The sequence below is a fragment of the Raphanus sativus genome, chromosome 3 (assembly GCF_000801105.2).
Source record: "Raphanus sativus cultivar WK10039 chromosome 3, ASM80110v3, whole genome shotgun sequence".
Taxonomy (NCBI): Eukaryota; Viridiplantae; Streptophyta; class Magnoliopsida; order Brassicales; family Brassicaceae; genus Raphanus; species Raphanus sativus.
Window position 1 is genome coordinate 20,833,060 of NC_079513.1, and position 26,167 is coordinate 20,859,226.

Sequence of the window (26,167 nt, forward strand, 5' to 3'; positions counted from 1 at the left end):
CTTGAAAACCGGTTTTCAATCGGTCCAAAACTTCAATCTACACACCCAGATCTGGGCCCACATGTTATGGTCCGTGCAGAAAATATCGCTTCGTATATTTTTTTTTGTTAACTTGGCAACCACGTACTTCTAGAACGATCCTTAAAACAGAACGACCACTTTCTACGCTAGGGTAGCTTCTTCTTCGCCTTGCTATATAAATCCTCTCTTCACTTTCACTCAAAAAAAATATAAAAAAAAAATCAAATCGAGTTTTGTTCTCATTTACAAAAAAAAAAATGGCGTCGTCAACATCGCTAGCTCTGAGGAGACTCGTCTCTTCCCCTCGCACCTTTCGTCCGGCGGTTTCTTCTCGCCTCCTCAGTACCAACGCAGCAGCTAAGAGCTATGAAGAGGGAGATGAAGGCGTCGTCAATATGCTCCATCGCTCTAACTGGACAGTTACTTCTCCCCGCGCGCGGTGGATATGTCTTTTCAGGTATTCTTCGTCGTCTCATCTACGATTCGTTCAGTTAGATTAAAATGATAATTCATTTTTAATCACAGACGCGTTCGATCGGAGGAGATACTTGAACCAGTATAATTTCAAGGATCAGTGGTGGCAAACGCCGACTCGGGGGGGACGCGAAAGAGAGAGACGATGCGTTGCACCTGTCGTTCGATATGCCGGGGCTGAGCAGAGAAGATGTGAAAGTTGCTATTGAACAGAACACTGTGCTCGTGATCAAAGGCTAAGTTGGGGGTGGTAGTGGTGATGAAGATGAAGAAGTTGGACGGAAGTTTTCGATCAGGAGAGATTTGCCTGAGAACGTGTACAAGACGGATGAGATAAAGGCGGAGATGAAGAACGGCGTGTTGAAACTCGTTGTTCCCAAGTTGAAAGAGGAGGAGCGTAGCAATGTTCGCCACATCCACGTTGATTAGGAGTTAGTTTGTGGACGTGTGTTTTTTTTCAGTTTGTTGCCCCCGCGTAGGAGGCAACTCGGTGTTATCCAAAAAGATTTTCTTCAAATCCGATTTATACAGTTTATACTATTAAATTGGTTTAAACGGTTCAAAATCGGTTTAAATTGGTTAAATTGATTTAAATTTATTTAAATATGCTAAATTAAACAACAATATTATTATATATTTACAAATTTGTCTAGTTTTTTTTTTGAATGTCTGAATCGGTTACTATCGATAATTATGCTATTACAACGATGAGAATATTACAAAGACGATTTTACAGCCGACAATTCTACCATTCTATGAGAATATACGCCTGACTGCACCACTCTGAGCTGTCCTATGAGATCCATGTTCAATGGTACGCCATACACCAAGCTGAAGATCTTCTGTAACATGTTTCTCCATAATTTGAACCCCAGACCTGCGGATGTAGAAGCAATTGAACCCTTAGTCAAACTACTGGACCAAGGGGGCTTCCACCAAATTTGTCTAGTTTCTTATATTTTGTACATCTAATTTTGATAATTCATTACAATAATTTTATAGTTAAACATAAAAACTAAAATATATCATATAAATGTATAATATATATAAAATAAATCAATAATTTATTAATATCTAGGTTTCACCTATGCCTTTGCTTAGTAGCTACTCCTCTATCAAACGCCTAGTAAGGGCCTAACGATTTTTAGAACATTAGTCATGGGTACACATGAGTGATGCGCATAGTTTATCGTGAAAGCTGTGTAGGTTTATGATCTAGTACAAAGCATAAGCTTTAGTATGTTGTGAGAGCGCATATGTTGCGCATAGTTTGTGGCACTATTATACTTGTTGTTACTTTCTGATCCATGCAATGTAGCTGTTGAGATCTTGAAGGTACATGATTAAGATTAGTTGTATTCGTTGCCCTTATTTGCAACCATGCCTAACAAAACAGAGGAAATTTCTTTTTTTTTAAAGGTGTGGTGTTCACCTTTTCTCATGTCATATAGGAATTCAGGTCTGGATCCAAGCTGGTTGCAAACACGGTCAGATCAGGGTGTTGATGAGGCATCTTGCATCTGCTGAGGCAGGTAATGCTCAGACTGCACTTGATGATGCTTCTTGGGGTCTTTTGCCGCCTTCTCAATTATCAAATTCGTTTATAAATGTTCCTCCTAGTGCTGGTGGGAAGAACAGGTGAGACAGCTTCTGAGAACTGTCTCTCACCAGACAACATTGCAAGTACATAATCCTTGGCAGTTGGCCCAGACGGTCAGGGAAGTCCTTCCACATGTACCCAACGAACTAATTTTCCAGGTAAAATATTCGTCGCAGTCAGTATATCTGTTTACTTTGATGAACAATCGTCATTTCTGGTTAAATTGGTAGGTTATTTAGTTTTTTTTTGCTGCATCAAAGGAAAGGAAATCATTTGCATATACGTATCTGTGAAGCAGAGTTTTCATCAAGAACCGATGGATTCAATTTGCGTGAATCTAATGGCATTTGTTATTTACTTGTTAACCAATAATATGATATCCTTGTTGGATAAATAATTCTCTGATATTTGCAGAGCCTTGGGGGTCTTTTAAAATATCATGTTGCAGTCTGATGATGTGCTCTGGAGGTAGTAACCAGTCTTATGTGAATGCACTTTTGGACTGATGCTAACTCCACTTGTATGAGAACGTGTAACTTTACAATAAATAAATAAAGAACTTTACTATAGAATGTACTGTCATTGTTCCAAATAGATCTTCTCCGGTGTAATCAAATGCTCAACTGTTTGCAGTCTGACTGTTTGTTTCCTTAAAGATGGGTCATCTCTGTCTACTCTGTTCCAGTTTGATTAGCTTGAGTTTGCTGGTTTCTTGGCTTCTTGGAGCAGAGGAAATATATTATCGGGGAACATTCTTGGTCCAGATGTTTGGTTCTTGAAGCTCTTTTACTTTGTAACTAACATGTATTATTTGTTTAGAAACATGCATGATTTGAGCAATTCAAGATGACTTTTTGAAGACAAAATGTCTCGTGGATTGTGTCAAATCTCAAAAAGTGGTGTTACTTAAATCCGTTAAAGAGGCAGACGATAGTCATCGTCAACCTCCTAACCACTCTAGAGGCAGACAAAAACCATTGAGGTAATTAAAGTAATGCCTTCAAAAAGTGCTTTTAAGTTTTTCATACATTATATAATAATAATAAACTAGAAACCATGGACCGTGGTGGTCGGTAAGTTTTGGAGACTGCTCAAAATGAGACAAGAAGTAGTAAATCGCTCGTTTTTCACCGAGGTTTAAATGTCCTTTTCCTTTTGTTTTTATTCTCTCCTCTTTGACTCACCTTTGGCTTTTCCCATGAGCTTTACCAGCACGTTCATCTGGATTGATAAAATAAAAAATCTTTATTTATTCTGTGTTTTTTTTCTTGGTTTGGAATTTTTCAAATACTTATGTGTGAACTTTTCACATATTATATAGTGACTACTACTTGCTAAGAGTCCTTACACGTTGAATAATCGTTAAGCCTTGTGAGTGTTGACCGTTTTTCTTTTGTGACACAATGAGCTCAGTTCATGCCGTTTCGGTCCTTCTCTTGTTTCTGCTGTTCTTGCATCTTTCTGATTCTCGCCACCTCGACAACGTTCACATCACAGATTCTCAGTTTTCACTTGACAAGGTTCGTGATTTACACCAGCTTTGAATATTTACTTCTTCCAATTAGCGGAATGTGTCTTTCACCTTTCTCTAAACGGCTTTCTTTATGTTTTCCTGTGGTAGGATCAAAATGGTGTCCCCGGTTTGACATCTAAAGAACCGGTTAGAGTTTCTAGGATTGTTCTGGGCGTAAAGAAGAACCACCATCGTCGGCAGTCGCTCTTATTTGCAGATTATCCAAAGCCGTCCACTCGGCCTCCACGCCATAACTGAAACCTCTCTCTTTTGTTTTTCAACTTTAGAAGTTTTTTTTGTATGTGAGAGAGTAAATAGGTCGTCCGTAATAGTTCCATTGTGGAGTATATTTTTTGAAGTATAGATTCATGTAATCAGAGCTGACAAAATCTATCTATTTTCAGTAAGTTTCCCAAAAGAGACGCATCTATTTAGCTACGTCATAAATTTGACGATCTGGTCCATTCAATGTCCAACCAATATTGGTCCATTTACTATCTCTCTATCAGTTTTATTTCCAGTATTTCAGACTATCTTTAATTCTTTACCCTGATTGTCCACGACATGGTCACATACTCACATGGATGATTAGATTGTTACTAATTTTTTTTTTTTTGACATCTGTTACTAATCTTTTCTTATGAATATATATATATATCCTATAAGAAGGCATAAATGATGTATATAGCCAAAAACAAGATAGTTTAACTAAGTTCAACAATTCAGATCTAACATTCAAATTTTATCTTGTCAAGAAACAAAACAATCGAAATCCAACAAAATTTTGGAATAACAAACAAGATTGACACAACACAACTATTATATTAATTAACTGCTTGGGTCATGACAAATTGATGTAGCCTAACAGAAGATATACTTAAATATATTGTTATGATTCATCACACATCAAAGAGGTAGAGACTCAAGAATGAGGTGGATCGAGCCACTCAGTAATGTTATATTTCTAGATTGTGGAATGTGTAACACCACCAAAAAGGTGGAACTCTTGGTTTTGGTGTGGGTTATGTAAGCATGATGGTCATTGGGTATACTAATGTGGTCTTTGAAAGAGACAATGCTACTTCAACCTTGGTTTTAAAAATCGACTCCCTCCCTCGCCATGGCCCTTGGCGAGGTGTATTGTGCTCATCGCATTACCACCGCAAAACCATGTGAAGCACATATGGCGCTCGCTATTAAGAGCATTACTATTAGTTCTAATGTCCCTCTAGTGACGACCATTGATTCTTTTTAAACCAACTTTGTTTTTACGTATCTAGGTTACTAACCAATTTTGGTTAACTCATAAGCTGTGCCATCTAATATAATCTATCAGCAAAATCTAATCGAGTCTACTATATTATAGTTATACAACTCCTAAATTTTTCACCAGCTCTTTCTTTTGTTCTTCTTCTTTCCTTTTACTGGTTAGTTCTATGTTCTCGTATACTATATTTTCTTATCAAGCAAAACTTTGAATCACAATGTGGAGTTTCAGGTTTTCTAGTTCTGCTCTGTTAGATTTTACTACTTTTGAATTGTTTTTTTTGTTTTATACTATTTATAGAATTGTTGTTTTGGTTTTCTTTTTACTGTCTTTATCAATGGCATAGCATAACTTAATAGTTAGAAATAGATCATTAGTTCATTCCCATTTTGCATGTGTCTTACACATGGCGATCAACTTGCCTCGCCATGGCGCTTGGCGAGAGTCGAGCACCTTATCGCATTTGTTCGCCACAAGCTATTTAAAACCCAGCTATCAACACCATACTAATAACCTCAAGCTTCAACATTTCAGATACACTTCAAGAGGCTGACAATCTATGTTCATCCCAACCATGTTTGCACAAAGAAAACAATCAACCAACAAATGTGCTGATTTCTTAGCCAGGAAAGCTATCATTTTCAAACTCAATGAAGTTTGTTTCATCATTTTCCTAGTAAGTTTTGTGGTTATGGACTTTTGTAATCGGAAACATATCATATTATGTGTGGGTAAAGCTGTCGCCACTGGTTTTATTAGAACTTTCCTGGATACAAAAATGGATATAAGACCTACTGAAAGACTGAGAACCAAGTAGAAACAAGACTAATGGTTGAGGGCAACTTCCTCTGAGATCTTGATAGTAAATCCAACCTGCTCCTAAGAAACAACTAAATTCTATCAAAGATGATGCAGGTCTGCAAACCTGAGTATGGAGCCGAGATTGCGTTCTTTCCGTAGAGCATTATGAGAATAATTAAGAGAAACAGTTTGGTTCTCAGCAAGAGGATACTAAACATTCGGGGCATACCTTTTTTAATAATTTTTTCATTCTTTGAAGTCTTTAAAAACAAAGTCACGATTATTGTCAAAAAAATGTCTTTATCTGAAGAATTTTAATATTCACTCAGAAAAACAAAATTAATTAAAGGTCGAATACTGGATTTGATGTTTTACAAGATCCAATCTGCACTATGCATGCTCAAATTTTAATTTGAGTGGTGATGCAACGACAATAGTACCAGTAAACTACATGTTATGGTCTAAATTCAATTTATTTGATTGTACAATCTTAATTTATATAGAGATGTCGTTGGATAGTTAGACATAGCAATTCTATCAAAAGATCTTCAAATAATAAGTTTTCTTCACCAAAGAACACACCCTAAAAATGATCAAAAGAGATTTCATTATAAAGTTAAAAAAAAATCTATTTTTATTCTATAGATATATAAATATAAATGATTATTTAAAAATAAACAAGAAAATTATTATTTTGAATAATACATTTTTAATTCAAACTTTTTACATTTTCGATCTTTTATCAAATTTTTATTTTGAAATCCGAGAATTCTTTTTTCAAAATATTTATTTTAAAATTTTAAGTATTTCTTAATTTATTTTAAAAATCTTAATCTGAACCCCCATAACCACACCCCTTAAATTTAAACCTAAAATTTAGATTAGCTAACCTTAAAATATGAAGTAGCAATTATAAAAATGTAAAATGTGCAATAAATAGTAACTAGACAGTATATAATTCTGAGCATTTGACTACGTAGCAGTTAGTTAATCCTAGGTGATAACATTAAATTGTTTAAGTGTAATAATCCGGATTAACGAGGTGTAGATCCATTTTTCAAGGATTATCGAGATTTTCTACATGGGAAACTGCATATATTTCAAATTACTACATTTACATGTGTGGAGTGTGAATTGGAGTGGAGAAGCGTGCATTCGTTCAAACTTGCTCCTTACGTAAAGGTAGGTCATATGTAGAGCTGCATGGGGACTTGATTAATTAATACTCCCTCCGTTTCAATATAGTTGATGTTTTAGGGGGAATTTTCAAAAATACCACTTTCAATGTACCATTATTCATCTTTACCACCACTAAAGACACATTTTCAATAATACCTTATTTATTAAAATGGTAAAGACTTTTATATCTTTGTTTTTATATGTTTTTCAAAATTCTAATCCCAAATTCTAATTCCTAAACCTCCAATTCTAAACCCTAAACTCAAAATCTTCAACTCTAAACCCTAAACCCTAAACTATATACCCTAAATTCAATATCCTAAACCCTAAACCCTAAAGTCTAAACTATAAACCCTAAATCCTTAACTCTAAACCCTAAATCTTAAACTCTAAACCCTAAACTATATACCTTAAACCCTAAAACATCAAATCTAAACCCTAAATCCTAAACCTTTAAATCTAGACCCTTCATTAAAAGTAGTGGTAAAAGTGGTTAGTGTAAACATGAAAAGTGGTACTATGAAAATGGTATTTTTGGCAATTTCTCATGTTTTAGAATGATAATTTTGTTTCAAATTAGATGAAGTTTTGAGATTTTAAGGTTAATTTTAACTTTATTGGAAACTGTTCAACCAATTAGATTTTACTGTTTTTTTATTATTAGTTAATTGATTCTAAAATACTCCTTCTGTTCCAAAATAAGTTGAAGTTTTAGGCTATGCACAATTATTAAGAAATTTGTTATTTATTTTAAAAAGTGTGATTAAAATATAAATTTAAAATTATTTAGCCAATTACAAAAGACACTGTTGAGTATGATTGGTTACACAGTTTTTAATAAAGTAAAAAGTAACATTGAAAGTTGAAAACATCATGTATTTTGAAACATCAAAACTTCCTAAAACTTCATCTATTGTGAAACAGAGGGAGTAATTCTTTAAAAATAATTTTTTTTGAAAAATCTAGTTTCTTAATCTTTGTGCAATAATGCAAAACATCAAGTATTATGAAACAGAGGGAGTAAATAGTAAAAATTACTCCATCTATTTTTAAAAGATCTATATTCTAAGATTTTCACACATATTAAGAAAGTATATTAAATTTACATAGTTTTTTGTAATTATCTTTTTCCATAGTTTTAAGTCAATAAAAATCTAATAAGTGCAATTAAATTTTTTGAAATTTACAATTATTTAATAAAATGCATTGAAAATGTAAAAAATAAATCTTTTAGAAACAAAAATTTTCTCTAGAATAGATCTTTTAGAAACGGAGGGAGTAAAAACAAAAATTCGTACAGATTCCCTACGGTATTTTCCAATCTCACTCAATCTTTTACTTAAAATGGAGAAAAATAAATTACAAAGAAAAAAGTTCAACCTTATTTCATTTCTTATTCTACACTGAAGTTTACTCCATTTATGAAATTTCTTATTATATGATGAAGTTTACTCTATTTATGAAATAACCTATTTTTGTTTATTCATTATTCCATTATAAATGAGAAATAAAATAGCTAAATAGGATTAAAATACTTGTACTCTAAATTTTATTTTATTCAGTTTTGAAGAAAAAATTGAAGTTTTATATTAGAGATGTTCTCAACATATTTTCAGAGTTGTTTCACACGTTTTCCTAGGATCTAACTAACTTTTTGTATAGTTTAGTCAAACAAATCAAATCGTTATTCCCGCTTGAGATTTTATAATGTACCATATGAAGTATTTTAGTAAACGTTAAACATGCTTCGATCACAATCTATCAACTTGTAATTTTTATACTTTACATGGGTTTGTAAAATTAACATTTGAATATACATAGCTATTATCTTCTCTGACGTGAAAACCCGGGAAGTTATGAAGTAAGAACTATTATAGTCGACGTGTGGTTAATGTTATGACTTATGTGTAAATTTTGAAAGATCCAATATTAGAAAAAAAAATTAAAAAATAAGATAATAGTCAGTATTTAAGAAGGCCCATGCCATGTTTGCATGATGCCATTGACGTGAATAAGATCAGAGTTCTCGAGTTTCAAATTGGCTGATAACGCCATATAAAGAGAAGGTTTGTTTTTGTTTTTACAGACAGACAATATCAATATGTCAATATTCATGCCATGACTCTATTATGCTGAGCGTTTAACTAACTAGATAATTTTACTCTATTGCTAATTTGCTGTCTGATGACTTATTTGATTTCAGGAGAACTAAGAGACAACTAAATATGAGTATGTGGTCTGATCTCAGCGACAAATTAGACGAGAAGGTTTTGGAAGACTTGACGTCTAATGTGAAGCAAATACAAGACGATGTATTAAGGGAGATACTCACACTTGCTAACACTGAGTGTCTTAGGCCTTTTCTCAATGGGAGTTCTGATAAAGATGCTTTTAAAAAGAATGTTCCCGTGACGACCTACGACGATGTGAAGCTTTTCATCGATCGTGTCGCAAATGGAGAGCCCTTTGATGTAATTTCAGGCACACCTATTACCGGATTCTCACTAAGGTATACACTTTAAGTCTCTTCAATTAGTTTGTTTTTCCCTTATTGATTACTATTTGATCGAAATTATTGCTCTAAAATTGTTTTTTTTTGTTCTATTGTAGTTCCGGAACTTCCGGAGGAATACGGAAGAGGTTTCCATGTACCAAGGAATACTTGGAAAACTTGAACTTCATCTATTGTTACCGCTCACTCGTTATAAGCAAGTAATGATTAAAAAATGTTTTTTATTTTGTTTTAGTAAAACAATTGTGTATTTGTAAAGTAATGATCAGAGTCTCTTTTTGTTTCATAGACATTTTGATGGTCTTGAGCATGGAAAGGGAATGGTGTTTAACTTTTGTGTTCCAGAGCACATAACTCCCTCTGGGTTGCCAGTTTCAGCTGCCACGACGCTCTTCTTTAAGAGTGATTACTTCAAGAACCGACCATCATATTGGCATTGGTCATTCACAAGTCCTGATGAAGTCATATTGTGTTCAGACAACAAACAGAGTATGTATTGTCATCTTCTCTGTGGAATAGTTCAAAGAGACGAGGTTGTGAAGGTTGGTACAGCCTTTGTTTCTACATTGCTTCGTGTAATTACATTTCTTGAAAAACATTGGAAAGAAATCTGCACTAATATTCGTTATGGTCGTCTTAGCGAGTGGATCACTGATGTAAGTTGTAGGGACTCTGTTTCAAAGATCCTTGGAGAACCTAATCCTGAGTTGGCTGATCTCATAGAAAATGAATGCGACCAAAAGTCATGGGAAGGTATAATTCAAAGACTTTGGCCTAAAACCAAATTCATCGAAAGCATTGCAACTGGCCAAATGGCTCAACACATCCCGACGTTGGAGTTTTACTCTAACAAGCTGCCTTTGATTTCTTCGAGTTACGTTTCTTCGGAAACAATGTTTGGGATTAATATGAATCCTCTATGCAAACCACAAGATGTGTCATACACGTTTATGCCCCACTTTTCATATTTCGAGTTTCTACTTGTTGATGCTGGTGATGAAGTCGAAATTGTTGATCTTGTGGATGTCAAGCTAGGGTGCCATTACGAGCCTTTGGTCACAAATCACTCCGGTGAGTTAAACTTTTTACTTGACAAAAAAATTGCATATCTGTATTCTCAACTAATCGATTGGTATTTTTATTCTTTTTGTTAGGCCTACACCGATATAAGATGGGTGATATTGTACAAGTGACTGGATTTTACAATAGTGCACCACAGTTTAGATTTGCCCGTAGAGGAAATTTGGTTCTAAGTGTTCATATGGAGACAACTACGGATCAAGATCTTTTAAATGCGGTGACACGTGCAAAGACGGTTCTTGAATCATCAAATTTGATGTTGTTGGACTTCACAGGCTATGCTGATATTTCTTCCATTCCAGGTCACTATGTTCTTTATTGGGAACTCAAAGGAAAATATAACAATAATGACATTGCTGAAATTGATAACAAGATTTTAGTAGAATGTTGTTACGTGGTGGAGGAATCCCTGGAGAATTTTTACAAAGAATATAGGAGAAACGGATGGATTGGACCTCTAGAGATAAGAGTGGTGTACCCAGGAACTTTTGATTCTCTCATGGAGTTTTTCATCAGTCAAGGTGCTTCTTCAACTCAATACAAGACACCCATTTGCATCAAATCTACAGAGGCCATAGCAATCTTAGAAGAAAAGGTTCATGCTCGATTCTTTACCGGAAAGTCCCTTTCTTTGAAGTTTTCATCTTAATAATCATATTTGTATGCATTTGAAGCAAAAAATCGCAATAAGAGGAGACAAAAACTCAAGCTTTTCAATCTTTGTTTTTAAGTTAATCTTTACTTGAAGATATGCAATTTGGTTTTTACTAGTGTGGCTGTGTACTATTTTCTCTAATGCTACTTTCAAGGATTAATGTCCTTGCCAACCACCTTTTTAAGATGAAAAAAAAATTGTTGAGCATGGAGCCTGCTGCTGTTTTATTCAGAAAATCATAAAAGTTAGGCCCCACGATTGTACAAAGGAAAAGAAATGAAGAAAGTAGAAATTATATTTGAAAATTAAGCGATCTGGTACCGATTGCTTGCTCGAATCTCTCTTAACTATAGCGGATTGCTATTGATCTAGACGTAGGATCCTGCAACTCCAGATAAAACCACTCTGGATTTTGAACAAAATAAACAAGATTTCCATTAAGCGAGACCTTGAATGGATCGACTTATACGTAGATCGTTACTTCAAAATCTTGTTTATTTTGTTTATAAGTTGGACACACATCATTGCGGAGACATCATTGCAATAAGAAGACTCAAAAGCTGTTTCAGATTAAGATAAGGAAGTAGCATCGTAGTTGTACGTAAAAGGAACGAAAAACTGTGTAGTTGAAATCGTCGTGTATGAAAATTTCTTTAAAAACATAATTCAATATCGATTGTTAGTAATATTGGACTACTTAGATTAAACGAAACTATGTTGTAAGTTGTCATTATATGATTATGTCGGTGATATCTAAGCCCTTGTCATCTTAACGTTTATAATTGGATGGGAGAAACCATTCAGCATTTCTTCTTGGTATTTCTAAACATTGTTTGGTTTTAAATTTGGTACCAATCTAGATACCAAAATCTAATTAAGATCTTAATAAATGTATATAGAGCTCTATAATTGTTGGTTATAGTACTCTTATTCACTATATATGATTCAATATCGGAGAAAATATATAAAGAGAAGATGATTAATAAGATAATATTATCATATCTTAAACATAACTAAGACACAATAAGAAGCAAAAGATTACAAAGTAACATGGCAAACTTTTCAACGACCAAATAAAAACCAGACAAACTAGGACACGCTGAGGTCAACGTAGATAGACCCTCTTTTATTTATGCTAGACCATACTGTTCATCTTCACGATTATATATGAGTTCCCACTTCACTTGACGCTGCAACATTACAAACGACCAAGACAGTAAGTTAGGCTCATTAAGAAAGAAGTATGTCAGGGTCTATCTATATCGAGTAATTAATCACGTAAAAAAATAAAACAAAAAAATTTAGCCAAAAAAAAGGAATGTGAAATTGCACTACACAAAAAGAGAACAACAAGCTTACGTGTCGCAGTTAGTGTTCATGGAGATGGGATAGGGAATGCTAACACGGCACTTTCCAGGAAGGCTAGAGGCTAGACTTGGATTGATGCCCTTTGCAGCGGCCTTTAGGCATTTACATGCTTGTTGACGGTCCGGTGTGGTTTTAGCCATACTGTTCAATTTTGAAACTCCGGCGCAGCATGGAGCTGGCACCGCCCCGCCGTTCACTAGGTAGCCGGCACATGGAGCCAAGCTACTCCCCACTGTGCCACATGAGATTGCTGCATCAACTGATGCAACTATGCACACCGTTAAAACAAGGCATGTGAAGAACTTCAGAGCCGAAGCCATTGTCTTTTGCTTTTTTTTTGGTGAGAAGAAGATAAGAAGGAGACTTAGTTGCTTTGTGTCTTTAAGCTTGTGTTTTGCTGTTGGATGTGAGAAAAGTGTGAGTTGATGATGGGTTTATATAGGGATTTCAGATGGGGGAAAAGGATGACTAACTACTAACTACAATATGTTAGACTGTTATTAGTTGGATTTGCATTTAATTCATTTCATTCCTTCTAGTAGTTTTGTCTACTGACGAGAAGAATTTGTTTCTTTTTCACAGTTTTTATGTACATGTATATTAGTCTATCAGAGACTTTTTTTTTATCAACATCTGCCAGGGGTTACGTACGTAAATATCTGATATTATACTTTTGAGAATTTATTAGTTTGTAAAACTTTGGTCATTTTTAGAAAACAGTAGGTTTAAGCGATATTACAAGATTTACAGTAATCGTATATTCATATTTATTTATTTTCTGTCTTAACATTGACAAAAAAAGTTTTTAAAAAGATATATAGCGATATAGTAAAATTATGAATAAAGAAAATGCAAAAATTGTAAATTACATTAAATAATTATTTTGGCTTCGCATAATAAGTCAATAATTTATCAACTATTCGTAGTTCGTACTGTGCGAATTAAATTTGAATACCGTCCAATTAAATAGAGGGTCTAGCAGACGGACACGCGTATCCAACAGCAAACATCAGGACTCTCTCCCAACTAGCCCCATCACATTCTCCAATTACATTTCGCCACCTTTATGTTTTCCCATTAATTAACTAAGAAAAAACTAGAACGATATATGGCCATTAGATAGTACTATACCGACAAAACAATTTTGCCCAATTTTTTTTTTAAAGATACTTTCTCTATTTTATAATATTTGTCGTTCTAGGTTTATTCACATATATTAAAAAAATATCTAATTTTACATATTTTCAAAATAAAATACTATTACCAATACACCTAACCATATATCAACTAATAAAAAAATAAAATAAAAAATATTGTCAATAAATTTTGCATTAAAAACTGAAAACGACACTTATTTTAAAACGAAAATTCTACTATAAAATGACAAATAATTCGAAACGGAGAAAGTACAACACATATACTAAGCTATGGACCCAAGTTGTTTTGCCCAAAAACGTAAAATAATAAAAACTATATTCTACCTGCATCACAGAAGAAAAATTATACAACCTTGAAGAGTTTTTACTTTACGCATCAATATCGTTTCCCATCATACAGCGGGAAAATAGGTTTGGTTCTCCAAGCATCTCTATTCGGTAAATCTATCGCTCTCAAGATAGTCTTCTACTTATAAGTTAATTGTGCAAATTATGGTTGAAAATGTCAATCGCTAAATAATTAACGGAAAATTTCTACCAATAAACATAGTCACAGTTTTATGCTAAATTTAGGTATAACAACATATTTAATTATTTGCAATCAACAGATTTGTTTTTTTTAATTGTACATAAAGTACTTCAAATTAAAGCTAGTATGTGCACAATCTTTTGATCACATAAGTTTTTTTTTAAACCTTGTGATCATAAACATAGGTTCACAAAACAGATAAACTGATACATAAATTCAAGTTGATACACAAAGTCACACATAATGTCGTTCAAATATACACACTAAACAAATATTGTTATTTTAAACAGTTAATTTTTTAATATTTAAATGCCAAATAAATCGTATTTTATGCTGTTTAGTTTTGAATTATTATATCTTTTAAAAAAAAAATTAAATTACCTTATAACATTATTATTTTTTAAAATTACTTTGGTATCTAGAAGTCTTCGAAAGAGATCCAACCAAATGCACCAATGCCTAATGACCATATACTAGAGTTAAGTCGAGGAATCCGCCAAAAGTATCCAAATAAGCCACTTTTTCACCACATTTTAATTGATGATGTCCGTGATTCAAATCTAAATGGCGAAAATCACAGCCGTAATTCTTTTACCACCAACCATAAACGCCCGATTATATAATATTATTTTATGATTATATAAATTATTTGATCGCCTGTTTTTATTAAAAATATGATGGAAAATGAAAATACAATAGTTAGGAATTATTAGTGATTAATAGGCCTGAGCATTCGCGGTCCCGATCAGATTTTGGTTTTGTTCAATCGGGTTTCAGTTTTTCGAGTTTATCAAAATCAGTCACATTTGGTTATATTAAAGTTCGGTTCGGGAACGGTTCATGTTATATCAGGTTCGGGTCGAAGTTAGTAAATCTTCAAAAAAACTGTTATAACTCGATGTATTTTCAGGTTCGGATCTCAATCAGTTCTTCGGTTTAAAATACCTAACTATATCTCGACCCGCACAACCGTGCGAATATTTATTTTCAAGTTTATATATATATATATATATATATTGTTTTTATATAATTAGTATATATTTTGAAGGTTACTTATATATTTAAATGTGTATATAATTTTTTAAATACAATAATTTTATTTTTTTATGCTGCAAATTAATTAATTATTTCAAATAATAACATATATATATAATATTTTTATTGTTTAAGTTTGTTTTATTGATATTTTGGGTTTATAGTCGAAATTTAATTTGACTATATCTTATACCATATGTGATAAATCGATTTTAACAAAAAGATACACCAATTACATTTTTTTAAATGGTTAAAGCAAGTAGATATAAAATATAATGATTAGTATTAAGTTAGTTACTAGATTTTGATCCACGCTTTCAAAGCGCGGATTTATTTCCTTTATTTTTTTTTAAATTGACAAATATTTAGGAAATGTCATATTTTCATATATTTGTTTTTTTTATAAAAAACTTAAGCTTTTTATCTTTCTTTATCGTGTTTCATTTTAAAAGAGTATAGGCATGAGCACAATATCCGGACCCGAAGAACCAACCCGAAACCGACCCAAAAATCAGGGTCCCGAACCCGAACAGACCCAGGGTAAATATTCGAATGAGTTCTAAATTACTATATCCGAAGAACCGGTCCCGAGCCCGATCCGAACCGAGAACCGAATGAGTACCAGAAAATATTCGAAATGTGAATATATATCTAAAAATATATGTTATAATTATATTTATAATTATTTTAACATTTTAATTTAATATTATAAGTTAACTATAGTAGTTATTTTCGGTACTTTGAGTATTTTTGGATAAAATATGATAGTTTGAATAATAGTTTACCCAAAAAACTGTATAGAATGGATATTTTTGGTTATTTTTGTTACTTTTGAGTAATTTGGATACAAAAATTTAAACCGAATCAGATACTTTGGTTACTTTGAGTACAAATAACCGAACCCGTTTTAGATACTTTGGTTATTTGATTATTTTTCAGGTTCTTATGCATGAGAACCGAATCCACCCGGACCCGAAATTTTATAATACCCGAATGGGGTTTAATTTCAAAACCCGAAAAACCCGATACCCGAAAGAACCAATCCGTACCCGAATGTGTATCCGAACGTCCAGGTCTAATGAGTATTTATGTTTAGAAAATTAAACTTTAATGAATTAAGTTAGTATAACTCTGATAAATTAGTCTTATTATGTGCTTAATCTTTTAATAAAAAATTATATACTTTTAATAAAGATTTATACTTTTCAATAAAAAAATCAAATTTTTATGAATGCTTAAATTATATTAAAAATAAAAATATAATAATTAATTGATTAATTTTTGTTCATTACACAAAATATTAAGAATGATTGAAAATAAATTATTTGAACTTGGAGAAAAAAATAAGAATTGAATCTGATTTCTTAATTGGCCCAAATGGCCCAAGAGAGATGATGTGGCAGTGGGCTGGATCCAAAAAAAAGACCCAACATAGATGTGTTATTAATATTAGTTGATTGCCCTAATGAAATATGTAATGTTAGTAAATAAAAGGGTATTTTTAGTAAAAAGATCAATATGATCCTGCTTTAATAGTATAGATAATTTGATTAGAAAAATGAATAATAAGGGAACAAACACTTCCTAAATTTAATGATGAGAATAAATAAGGGAACTGAAAATATTGTTAGGATATTATTATGCAAAAACAAAAAGTAATGTAAATAAAATTTTAGAAGAAGGTCCATTTTAAAATATCACACATGAAAGAAGTCATGACTTCTCATTTAATATAATAGATTTGTACCTACTTTTTAACCAAAATATAAGTAAAATCGGTTATTCGATTTTAAAATATCTGATTAGTGTGTATTTTGTAACCAAAGCATAAGTAACATTGATTCAAAAATAATAAAGAAACATCAATCGTGATCATTCAAAATCAAATGAAAAGTAAATATATTTATTCATAGAAAGAAAACCAAATAAATGAAAGCATAAAAAAATTCTGATGAAATGAGAAATATTGTTAAATGAAAACAAGACCAAAATCTAAAAACTTCAAATTCAACCGCCACCTTTAAACCATCAACATTCATGTAATAGCTTGGCTTCATGTAATAGATTAGTTCAAATTCATTTTTACCGAATCGGGTTTGGTTTGGATTTTCGGTTCGATTTATTGTCCAGCCCTGATAATTAACGCGTATAATTATTTGTTTCATCTATTGAAAACGATAAATAATTTTACAACTGAATAAAATCACTTTAATTTACATTAATGTTTTAGTAAATAACATAAATAAAGAGAGAGAAAAAACTTACTTCTTTTACCAAAAAAAAAAACTTACTTGTCCAGTTAAGTGCTATGGGATAGGAAATGCTAACACCGCACTTTCCAGGAAGTATATCTATTTTTTCTCATAGTTTATTTTTAGATACCACATGATCAATGTTCTATTGGAATTGCTCTAACACAGAACTTGTGTAGTTGAGGAAAGTTTATGGATATTTTAAAATGATTAAGTGTAGGTTTCATGGGTATTTTAAAAAGATTTAGGCATTCAATAGCGCGACCAAAAGGAACAAAAAGAAAGATGAATTTTTCTTTCCTCTTTAAAATTACAGAATATATAAAAAATATTTTAAAAGATTTTTTATTATAGCCAACTATTTTTAAAGATTTTTTTTGTTATAGCCAACTATTTTTAGTACCTTTAAACTAATAGTAATTCTATAAACTAAATTGTTTTTGACATTTACAATTTCTCATTAAAGTAATTTTTAAAATAGAGGAAGTAGTTATTACATTTTCAAATATCAACTAAAATGCTTTATTTGTTATGTTTTGATTGTATTGTAAATTGTTAGTTTTAACTTCTAACAACAACAGAAAAAGGAGTTTTTGAAAAATGATTTACATCAAACGGGGAAATGCTATACTCCCTCTGTTTTTTAAAGATCCATGTTCTAGAAAAAAAATTGTTTAAAAAGATATATTTTTTACTTTTTAATGTATTATTTAATGAAAATCGGTTAACTTCAAGAAAATTAATTGTGTTTATTGGATTTTTATTGGTTAAAGATTATGGAAAATTGTTATTCACAAAAATCAATGCATTTTTAATGTGATTTCTTAATATATATGAAAAGTCTAGAATATGTATCTTTGAAAAACAGAGGGAGTATAGCATTTCCCCGTTGTGAGTTTTAAGTTTAAGAATTCTAAAGGAGTTTTAAAATTTTGAGAATCCACTATTATTGGTTTATAGATTTTAAAAGTCTTATCAAAATCCATTGTTATTAGTTTGATGATTTCTAAATTTCACTCAAATCCTTTGTTATTCATAAAGTTTAGTTATTATGGATTTTACTATTCCATTAAATTCTATTGTTATTGGAAGGTGGATTCCTTATATTTTTACTCATGAGACTAGATTTTGAAAATATCACCTATATTCATAAAATTTCTGACATCTGTGAAGTGAGAAAAACATACACATATTGAATATTTATCAACGTAAACACACTAAACCAAACTCAATAATGGTGAAGCAACCAAACTCACATGATCTGTAATTCATTATATTTTTTTATAGTTTCATATTTGACAAAACAACTGTTTGATTTAATAATGGTGAAGAAATATAACTCATACGATAACTAGAATAGTGTTTTGAGAAAATCACAAAAGTCAAAGAAAACAAGACTGATTATTATCACAAGAAAACCAATAAGAAGAGGAACTCACCAAACATAAGGAAAATGAGAAATGTGTATCATTGTATCAGTTGATGTTTATATATATATATGGTTTTTCGAGATTTTATTTTTGGAAAAGTTCTAAAGAGATTGTATACATTGCTTTATAACGAGAAATATTTTGAAAAAATATATTATGCAAATCCATGATAATTAATAAAATATGTTGAAATCAATACAAAGTATTTGATATAAATTTGTCAACTCTACTTAACTTCTAAAAATCTGTCAACTTTTAAAATCACTAAACTCCTTACAAATTCTGATTCCAATAACCCCTCCTTAATAAGTAAGAATCCTCTTACAATTCCAAAAAAACACTAATTAATGGTTAGAAAAATGGAAGCTTAGTCAACTGATAGCAATTTACACAACACGGTAGGTAATCAGTAGAAAGAATCATTGCGTTTTGAGCAAGTATCCAATTCACAAAAGTTGACAACCACTTACATAATAGTGCACGGATCAATTTAAATTTCGAAAACCGATAAATCAGCATCCGAGCAACTACAATTTAAAAAAGAACCGGTTAACTCGGTAAACCAGTAAAATTAATAAATAAATAAATAGAGAATAAAACCTTCCACATTCTCCACCTCCTCTTCGTCAGAGAAGAAGTTTCGAAAACACCCCCACACACACACTCTCACACTTTACACTCTTCTTCTTCTTCTTCTTCTTCTTCGATTCAGACTCATTAATGTCGTTTTCGTAAAAGGAAAGGAGAATCGATACAATGGCGTCGCGGTTATCTATCTTCGTCTTCTTCTTCGCCGCTCTTCTCTCCGGATTCTCTCTCGCCGAGGATCCTTCCGTCTTCCACGTCTACGAACTCTCTTACATCACAGCTTCTCCTCTCGGCGTTCCTCAACAGGTTTTTCGTTTCTCTGTAATCCGATCCTTCTTTTCAGGCGTCCATGTAACTGATTCTCAAGCTCGTGTATCGATTCCGTTTGATCTGATTCTGTTCGATGCAGGTTATAGCAGTCAACGGAATATTCCCAGGCCCCGTTGTAACCGCCACAACAAACTACAACGTCGAAGTCAACGTGTTCAACCGTTTAGACGAGCCTCTTCTACTCACGTGGTGTGTGATGATCATCATCATCTTTTTTTACCTCACTGTGATTTAATAATTTTACCGACACTAACTTTCTGAAAATAAATAAAAGGAACGGGATCGAGATGCGGCGTAACTCGTGGCAAGACGGCGTTCTCGGCACCAACTGCCCCATCCCTCCCCAGTGGAACTTCACTTACAGCTTCCAAGTCAAAGATCAGATCGGGAGCTTCTTCTACTTCCCTTCCCTCAACTTCCAGAGAGCCTCCGGTGGTTTCGGTCCGATCGTAATCGATAACCAGGATCGTATCCCTCTCCCCTTCGCTAACCCTGACGGCGAGATCACCTTCATGATTGGTGATTGGTATACTCACAACCATACCGTAAGTAGTGTGTAACTTGTTGAGGTCGTCTTTTGGTGTTTGTTTATTATATAAGTGAAAAGTTTGTTGCGTTTTTTTTTTAATTAGGTGTTAAGGAGGAGACTTGACTCTGGTGAAGAGCTAGGGATGCCTGATGGAGTCCTTATCAACGGGAAGGGTCCTTACAAGTACGACGCCACCGTACCTGATGGGATTCAATACGAAACTGTCAATGTTCATCCAGGGAGAACATACAGGATCCGTGTTCACAATGTTGGTACCTCGACGAGCTTGAACTTGAGGATTCAGAACCACAAGCTGCTCTTAGTCGAAACCGAGGGTCGTTACACCTCGCAGACGAACTTCTCGGATTTCGATATCCACGTGGGACAGTCTTACTCTTTCTTGGTCACCATGGACCAGAACGCCTCGAGTGACTACTACGTCGTTGCGAGTGCTAGGTTCGTGAACGAGACGGTGTGGCGGAGAGTCACGGGTGTTGGCATTCTCCGTTATTCTAACTCCAAAGGTCCTGCTTCTGGTCCTCTCCCGGTTCCTTCGACCGATGTTTCTCACCCTTGGTCTGTGATGCAACAACAGAGAGCCATAAAGTAATAATGTCTACAAAACTCTTTAACCAAGTGTATAATATACTTAAACGTATTAATTGTAATCTTCTTCATGTGTGAGCAGGCAAAACACATCTTCGAGTGGAGCTCGTCCAAATCCTCAGGGATCCTATCACTACGGACAGATAAATATCACAGGCACGTACATTTTCAGAAGCACTCCTCCGACAATGATAAATGGGTCGCTTCGTGCTACGCTTAACGGGATTTCGTTTCTGAATCCAAGCACACCTATGAGGCTTGCGGATAAGCATGGGGTCAAAGGAGTTTATAAGATGGATTTCCCATCCAGACCTGTTGACAAGAGACCTCCCCGTTTGGATAGTTCCATCATCAACGCAACGTACAGGAGCTTTGTTCAAGTTATATTCCAGAACAGTGACACCAAAGTACAGAGCTTCCATATTGATGGATACTCTTTCTACGTCGTTGCGTAAGATTATCTTCTTTATTTGCATTTTGATCTGTTTCTCTGGTCTGACATGGAAATTTCAAAAAAATGTGATGTAGAATGGACTTTGGTAACTGGACTGAAGACAGGAAAGGTTCTTATAACAACTGGGATGCAATATCAAGAAGCACAATAGAGGTTGATTCACATGTCATCTCTTATACACAGTATTTGGTTGTTTACTTTGTTTTTGTTTTTTGATGTTTGCTTTCAGGTATACCCAGGGGCATGGACTGCTGTACTAATGTCACTAGATAACGCCGGCGTTTGGAATATCCGAGTTGAGAATCTTGACAGATGGTATCTTGGTAGGGAAACATACATCCGAATCGTAAACCCCGAGGAGAACGGTAAAACAGAAATGGGTCCGCCCAAAAATGTTCTTTACTGTGGTGCTCTCAAGAGCTTGCAGAAGTGAGCCTTAGAAACTTCACTCATCTCTCCTTCCCTCTCATATCACCTTTTTGATGATGTGTGAAAATTTTGAGACTTTTTTTGTTTTTGATTTCGTGCAGGCAACAAGTCCATAGCTCTGCATCATCAATGGTTAATGGAAATTTGATTCGAATTTTCAGCTTCGTGATGGTTCTGCTCGCCTCACTCTGCTGAGTCACTTTCTGATCTCCCATTGGTTAGGTCGTATAACTGTAGGACTCTCTTATTTTCTTCTTCTTTGATTTCATTAATTAGTTGTTTCTGTAGTCAGATCTTTTTCTTCATAACAACTTTAGTTCGTGGGGGTTGTTGGTTTGTGTCTCAAGCATTGTAAACAACTAAATGTTTTTTTATGGGTCTTCCACATATTCCTCATTTTCCTTTATTTTATTCACGTTTGTTCATCCATAGTTATAACTTTATTTTATATTTAAAGAGTCGTAGAATTTTATATCGTTGTAGTTTAAGCACGATAAGGAGAAAACAAACCCATAGATAGCCTTAGAGTCCAGAATTGAAGGGTACACCGGTTCCTGGGAGCCATGAGGTACCGGCGATGAAGCTTCCAACGGTGAAAGCATATGCATCGGAAGCTCTATTCAACACATGAAACCCTTTCCAACGAACACGCCCGCTAGTGGACGAAGCTGGTCCGATATTATTATACTCAGCGTAGAACAGCGTGTCTAAACCGAAATCCGAACCTCTTAGCCACGGCGACCAACCTAACGGACTCACAACGCTATCCAAATACGTCTCAAGAACCACGGTGCGCGAGTACTTCATCCACGGCCTACCCATGTACGTCTTAACGGTACCGATCACCGGTATTAGATCAGGAGCCGGTAGGATAGTTGAGTTATGAATAGAGATTCCAGTGTTCTGAAACGGATCTGCACGAGCTTGCGCGGTTATTACGTTGGCTTGACCCTTGAGCGGGCGTCGAGGGAGGATGAGACAGCTTTGGAAAACGGCGGCCGCGTTTCCAAATATGAAATCTACGGTTCCGTAAATGTAGCAGTCACGATAAAACTGGCGTTGGGAGTGGACCAACAATGTGTCTTGGTATCCTTCAATTGAGCATTGGTAGAAGATAGATAGGTCTGAGGATGACCGGAGTGCCACTGCCTGGCCCTTTGCTGGACCTGCCGTGTTCTGGAATGTTAGGCCTTTGGCTATGAAGCGAAGTCCCTCGATACCTGGATCACACGCAGTGGAGCCAGTTGTTAAGTAGCGAGTAAAAAAATGAAACAAAATTTTCAAATGGTAACGCTTACTTATTTTGCGGGAAATAAAGCACCCGTTACATTTTTATTTCTTTTCTTTTTTTGCTAGTGCTAATAATTGAAACCGATCGCAATGTATGATTTAACTTGAAAATCCAATACGTACGAAAATATTCGGATTTATTTTAGACATAATAGAAACTTTGTTATGTAAAAAACTAGAAATTTTGTTAGATCCATTCGATTGATAAATAAGAAAAAAAATAAAATAAAATAAAATAAAGGAGAATTAATAAATTTATTTACTAGCAGTGGCGGAATTGAAAGTGGTGTAACCATCTTTGACACTACGATCACCGGTGATAATCGTGGATCCTATCCCATCTCCGATCAACATTACGTCATCGTTATTGCGACGTACGTTTATGTTTTCTTGATATACTCCTCTCTTCACATATATAACGAACTTCCCTGACGCCACCTTTCTCCTTCTCGCCACGTCGATAGCCGCTTGCACCGTCGTGACGTGTCCCGATCCGTCTTTGGCCACCACGAGGTTAGCTCGGACAGCACGCTCAGACTGCAACTGTAGAAGTCTTCTCTCTCTCCCGGAAAACCACGTCGGAAAACCCTTCCGATCAGCCGTGCTTGTGGGGGTGGTGGTACCATTATTGTTTGGGAGGGCTCCGTTGACGGCTAAGCAGTTGCTTATGAGATTGGATATTTTGGTGTCTGAAACGATAGGTGTGATGAAATCGGAGACGTTGAAATCTGTTGTGCCGTGTCGGCAGGTCTCGGTGTTTGTAAGTGCGGTGCTCAGCCACGTCTGAGCATCGAAGTCGGTGCAGTACTGTCTTCCGGACACGCCCTGTAGCGTCCGGTTCAGCTGCATGATAGTGTCTTCGTAGAGGTGGATGCAGTCGGCGAAAACGGCTTGTTTCTTCTGGCAATCAGTAGTACAGTTAAGGAGGGAATCAGCCAGCGCGTCTCGAGCAGATATCGCCCGATGCATGGCTGCTTCAACCACTACAAGAAATCAATGTCAACGCCGACGACATTTACCGACTACATCTCTCCTCGGTAAATTTATGATGGGTTTCTGATCAATTTCCGAGAACATATGATTATTCTCGGAATATTATCGGGACTTTGCGATAAATCAATATTCTCGGTGTTTTGTCATAAACTAAAGTCGGTAAGTTGTCGGAAAGAAAAGAAAATAGCGAGGAGCTTGTTTTCTCGGAAAGTTCCTAGAATATGTTGTCGGTATCTTCTCAGGCCATTCAAGATCCCGACGATTAATTTTCTTCTCGGTACGTCGTCACAAAAACTGACAAAAATTCGTCGGAGTTCTCTTGGTTTGGCAACTGAACTGTTTCCTACCATTTATCGATTTAGTTGAGATCCCACATCTCTATTTTTCCCAATTCGATTTCTCTTGATATCTTCAAAGACGGTATAAAATTAAAAACACGTGGCTTACCCAGATGTGTTGTTGGAAAAAAGGAAGGGTCTGGATGCAGAGCTTGAAACTTTTGTGGAGATCGTAAAGTAAGAAAAAGATATAGTATTTAATTTTTCTATTTTTTCCCTATTTCTTTTACTTAGAATAGATCTGTCACTGTGACAAAAAAAAAAGAATAGATCTGTCAAAGAATAGATCTTCCCTTACGCAACGGTGTAAAGCGACTCTTCACGAGCTTCGGTTTCGTGTCTTCGGCTGGCCCCCTAGCAGTTGCTCTGTCTAGTGATCTCTGCCGCCGGTTTAGTTTCCGTTCTGGACAGGGAGTTGGAGGAAATGGTGATGCTGCTTGTACTGATTCTTCCAGTTTGGCCCCGGTTAGTGTTCTCTGTCTAGTATAATTGTTTTCTCCTTTCTCCTTCTCTCCTCTTTCCTTCTTCCCCTTCTCTGTTTATTTTAGTGCTTTCAGATTTGTTTTTTCTTTGAAGAAACTCTACCTAAGACCTCTTTACACCACCGCCTAAACTCCTTACACTGCCATCGTCACCGCCAACTCCCTCCACCGCTATTTCTGCTACCCCACCGTTACCGGCACCTTCGCATCCTACACCAACACCGTCGCATCTACACCAATTATTAATAGGTTTATTTTTATTTCATTTAGTTTTTGTAGACTTCTAAATTTAATTTGTTTATTTTTTATTTCGTTTAATTGTTTTAGACTTTTAAATTTAATTTGTTTATTTGTAATAAATATTTGATATTTAATATTATTGTGAGGTTTTTTATATTTCATTATTTGTTTTTTTTTATTAAAAAATATTGATTTCTCGGAAGCTCATCGCCAATATTTCTCGGAAATTCAACGGTATCTTCCGATCACTTCCCGATATATAATCCCGAGAATATTTGTTAACGGAACGTACAGATAAACTTCCGAGAACCCGAGATTTCCGAGACCCAAACTCCGACTAAAGTTTCATTGTCGGGAAATTATAGGAAACGAATGTTACCGACCAACTTGCGATTAATACGTCCGTCGGAGTATGAACTGTATTCTTGTAGTGAACAAGCATTACTCGAAAATCCGATGGTTGTGTGGGAAGTCGAAAACCGTTACGGTCTATAAAGTAGCATTTGCATGGATCAGGGTAAGGAGTTTTGTCGCACCACTGGTCAATGCCGGATACAGTGGTGAGAAGATGGAAAGAGAATAGAAATGGCAATAGTAAACGTAGAAGATAATATATTTTGTGCATCATCTTATGATCCTAGCTAGCTTCCTTTGTTACCTGATTTTGGGTTGAGGAATTGATTGTAATTCAGAGTAAACTGCTTAAAGACTAGAGGATGGGAACATGAATCCAATCTATATTTGATGTATTGTGGTGGTGTTAACATAATAAAGCAAGCAAAATTTATATTGCAAGGTCATGACTCATGAGTGAGAGATCTACATTTGCGTCAATATTGTTTAGCTCGACGGCTGTTTTCTTGTTACGTGAACGTTTGTATCACTATTAATTTTTGGGATTGTCTTTTAATATACCGGTAGATTTTTCTATAAATACTGGTAGAAATACGAATACCCATTTAAGTTATTTCTTTTTGACGTTGGATAGTTATGTTTATTATAAACTATAAAAAAT

The 26,167-nt window shown here is 34.4% G+C and overlaps 5 protein-coding genes, 2 long non-coding RNA genes and 1 pseudogene across 7 annotated transcripts; 6 read left to right on the forward strand and 2 right to left on the reverse strand.

Annotated features, from left to right (window-relative positions):
• The first annotated feature begins 73 nt into the window (after positions 1-73).
• Positions 74-1,131, forward strand: LOC130510088 (23.5 kDa heat shock protein, mitochondrial-like; annotated as a pseudogene).
• A 762-nt stretch (positions 1,132-1,893) lies between these two features.
• LOC130509219 (uncharacterized) lies at positions 1,894-2,557 on the forward strand. The gene is made up of 3 exons (XR_008943360.1): positions 1,894-2,027; positions 2,116-2,253; positions 2,510-2,557. It is a non-coding gene; the product is annotated as an uncharacterized LOC130509219 (long non-coding RNA).
• An 869-nt stretch (positions 2,558-3,426) lies between these two features.
• LOC108846968 (protein GOLVEN 10) lies at positions 3,427-4,042 on the forward strand. The gene is made up of 2 exons (XM_018620142.2): positions 3,427-3,615; positions 3,717-4,042. The coding sequence occupies exons 1-2, from the start codon at positions 3,499-3,501 to the stop codon at positions 3,864-3,866; spliced, it is 267 nt and encodes an 88-aa protein (XP_018475644.1). The 5' UTR covers positions 3,427-3,498; the 3' UTR covers positions 3,867-4,042.
• Positions 4,043-9,080: 5,038 nt separating this feature from the next.
• LOC108846584 (4-substituted benzoates-glutamate ligase GH3.12) lies at positions 9,081-11,096 on the forward strand. Its single transcript, XM_018619805.2, has 4 exons — positions 9,081-9,364; positions 9,466-9,567; positions 9,657-10,438; positions 10,522-11,096. The coding sequence occupies exons 1-4, from the start codon at positions 9,081-9,083 to the stop codon at positions 11,094-11,096; spliced, it is 1,743 nt and encodes a 580-aa protein (XP_018475307.2).
• Positions 11,097-12,067: 971 nt separating this feature from the next.
• Positions 12,068-12,887, reverse strand: LOC108844612 (non-specific lipid-transfer protein 4). The gene is made up of 2 exons (XM_018617895.2): positions 12,462-12,887; positions 12,068-12,292 (listed from the first exon to the last, which is right to left on the reverse strand). The coding sequence occupies exons 1-2, from the start codon at positions 12,788-12,790 to the stop codon at positions 12,283-12,285; spliced, it is 339 nt and encodes a 112-aa protein (XP_018473397.1). The 5' UTR covers positions 12,791-12,887; the 3' UTR covers positions 12,068-12,282.
• A 6,622-nt stretch (positions 12,888-19,509) lies between these two features.
• On the forward strand, positions 19,510-22,240 carry LOC108844213 (monocopper oxidase-like protein SKS2). Its single transcript, XM_018617436.2, has 8 exons — positions 19,510-19,767; positions 19,871-19,980; positions 20,066-20,336; positions 20,424-20,926; positions 21,009-21,377; positions 21,455-21,533; positions 21,610-21,809; positions 21,911-22,240. The coding sequence occupies exons 1-8, from the start codon at positions 19,630-19,632 to the stop codon at positions 22,002-22,004; spliced, it is 1,764 nt and encodes a 587-aa protein (XP_018472938.2). The 5' UTR covers positions 19,510-19,629; the 3' UTR covers positions 22,005-22,240.
• Positions 22,241-22,324: 84 nt separating this feature from the next.
• Positions 22,325-25,780, reverse strand: LOC108844214 (probable pectinesterase/pectinesterase inhibitor 59). The gene is made up of 3 exons (XM_057004957.1): positions 25,591-25,780; positions 23,363-24,082; positions 22,325-23,029 (listed from the first exon to the last, which is right to left on the reverse strand). Exons 1-3 carry the CDS (start codon positions 25,778-25,780, stop codon positions 22,332-22,334), a joined length of 1,608 nt encoding a protein of 535 aa, XP_056860937.1. The 3' UTR covers positions 22,325-22,331.
• On the forward strand, positions 24,085-25,308 carry LOC130509217 (uncharacterized). Its single transcript, XR_008943358.1, has 2 exons — positions 24,085-24,895; positions 24,988-25,308. It is a non-coding gene; the product is annotated as an uncharacterized LOC130509217 (long non-coding RNA).
• Positions 25,781-26,167: the final 387 nt, after the last annotated feature.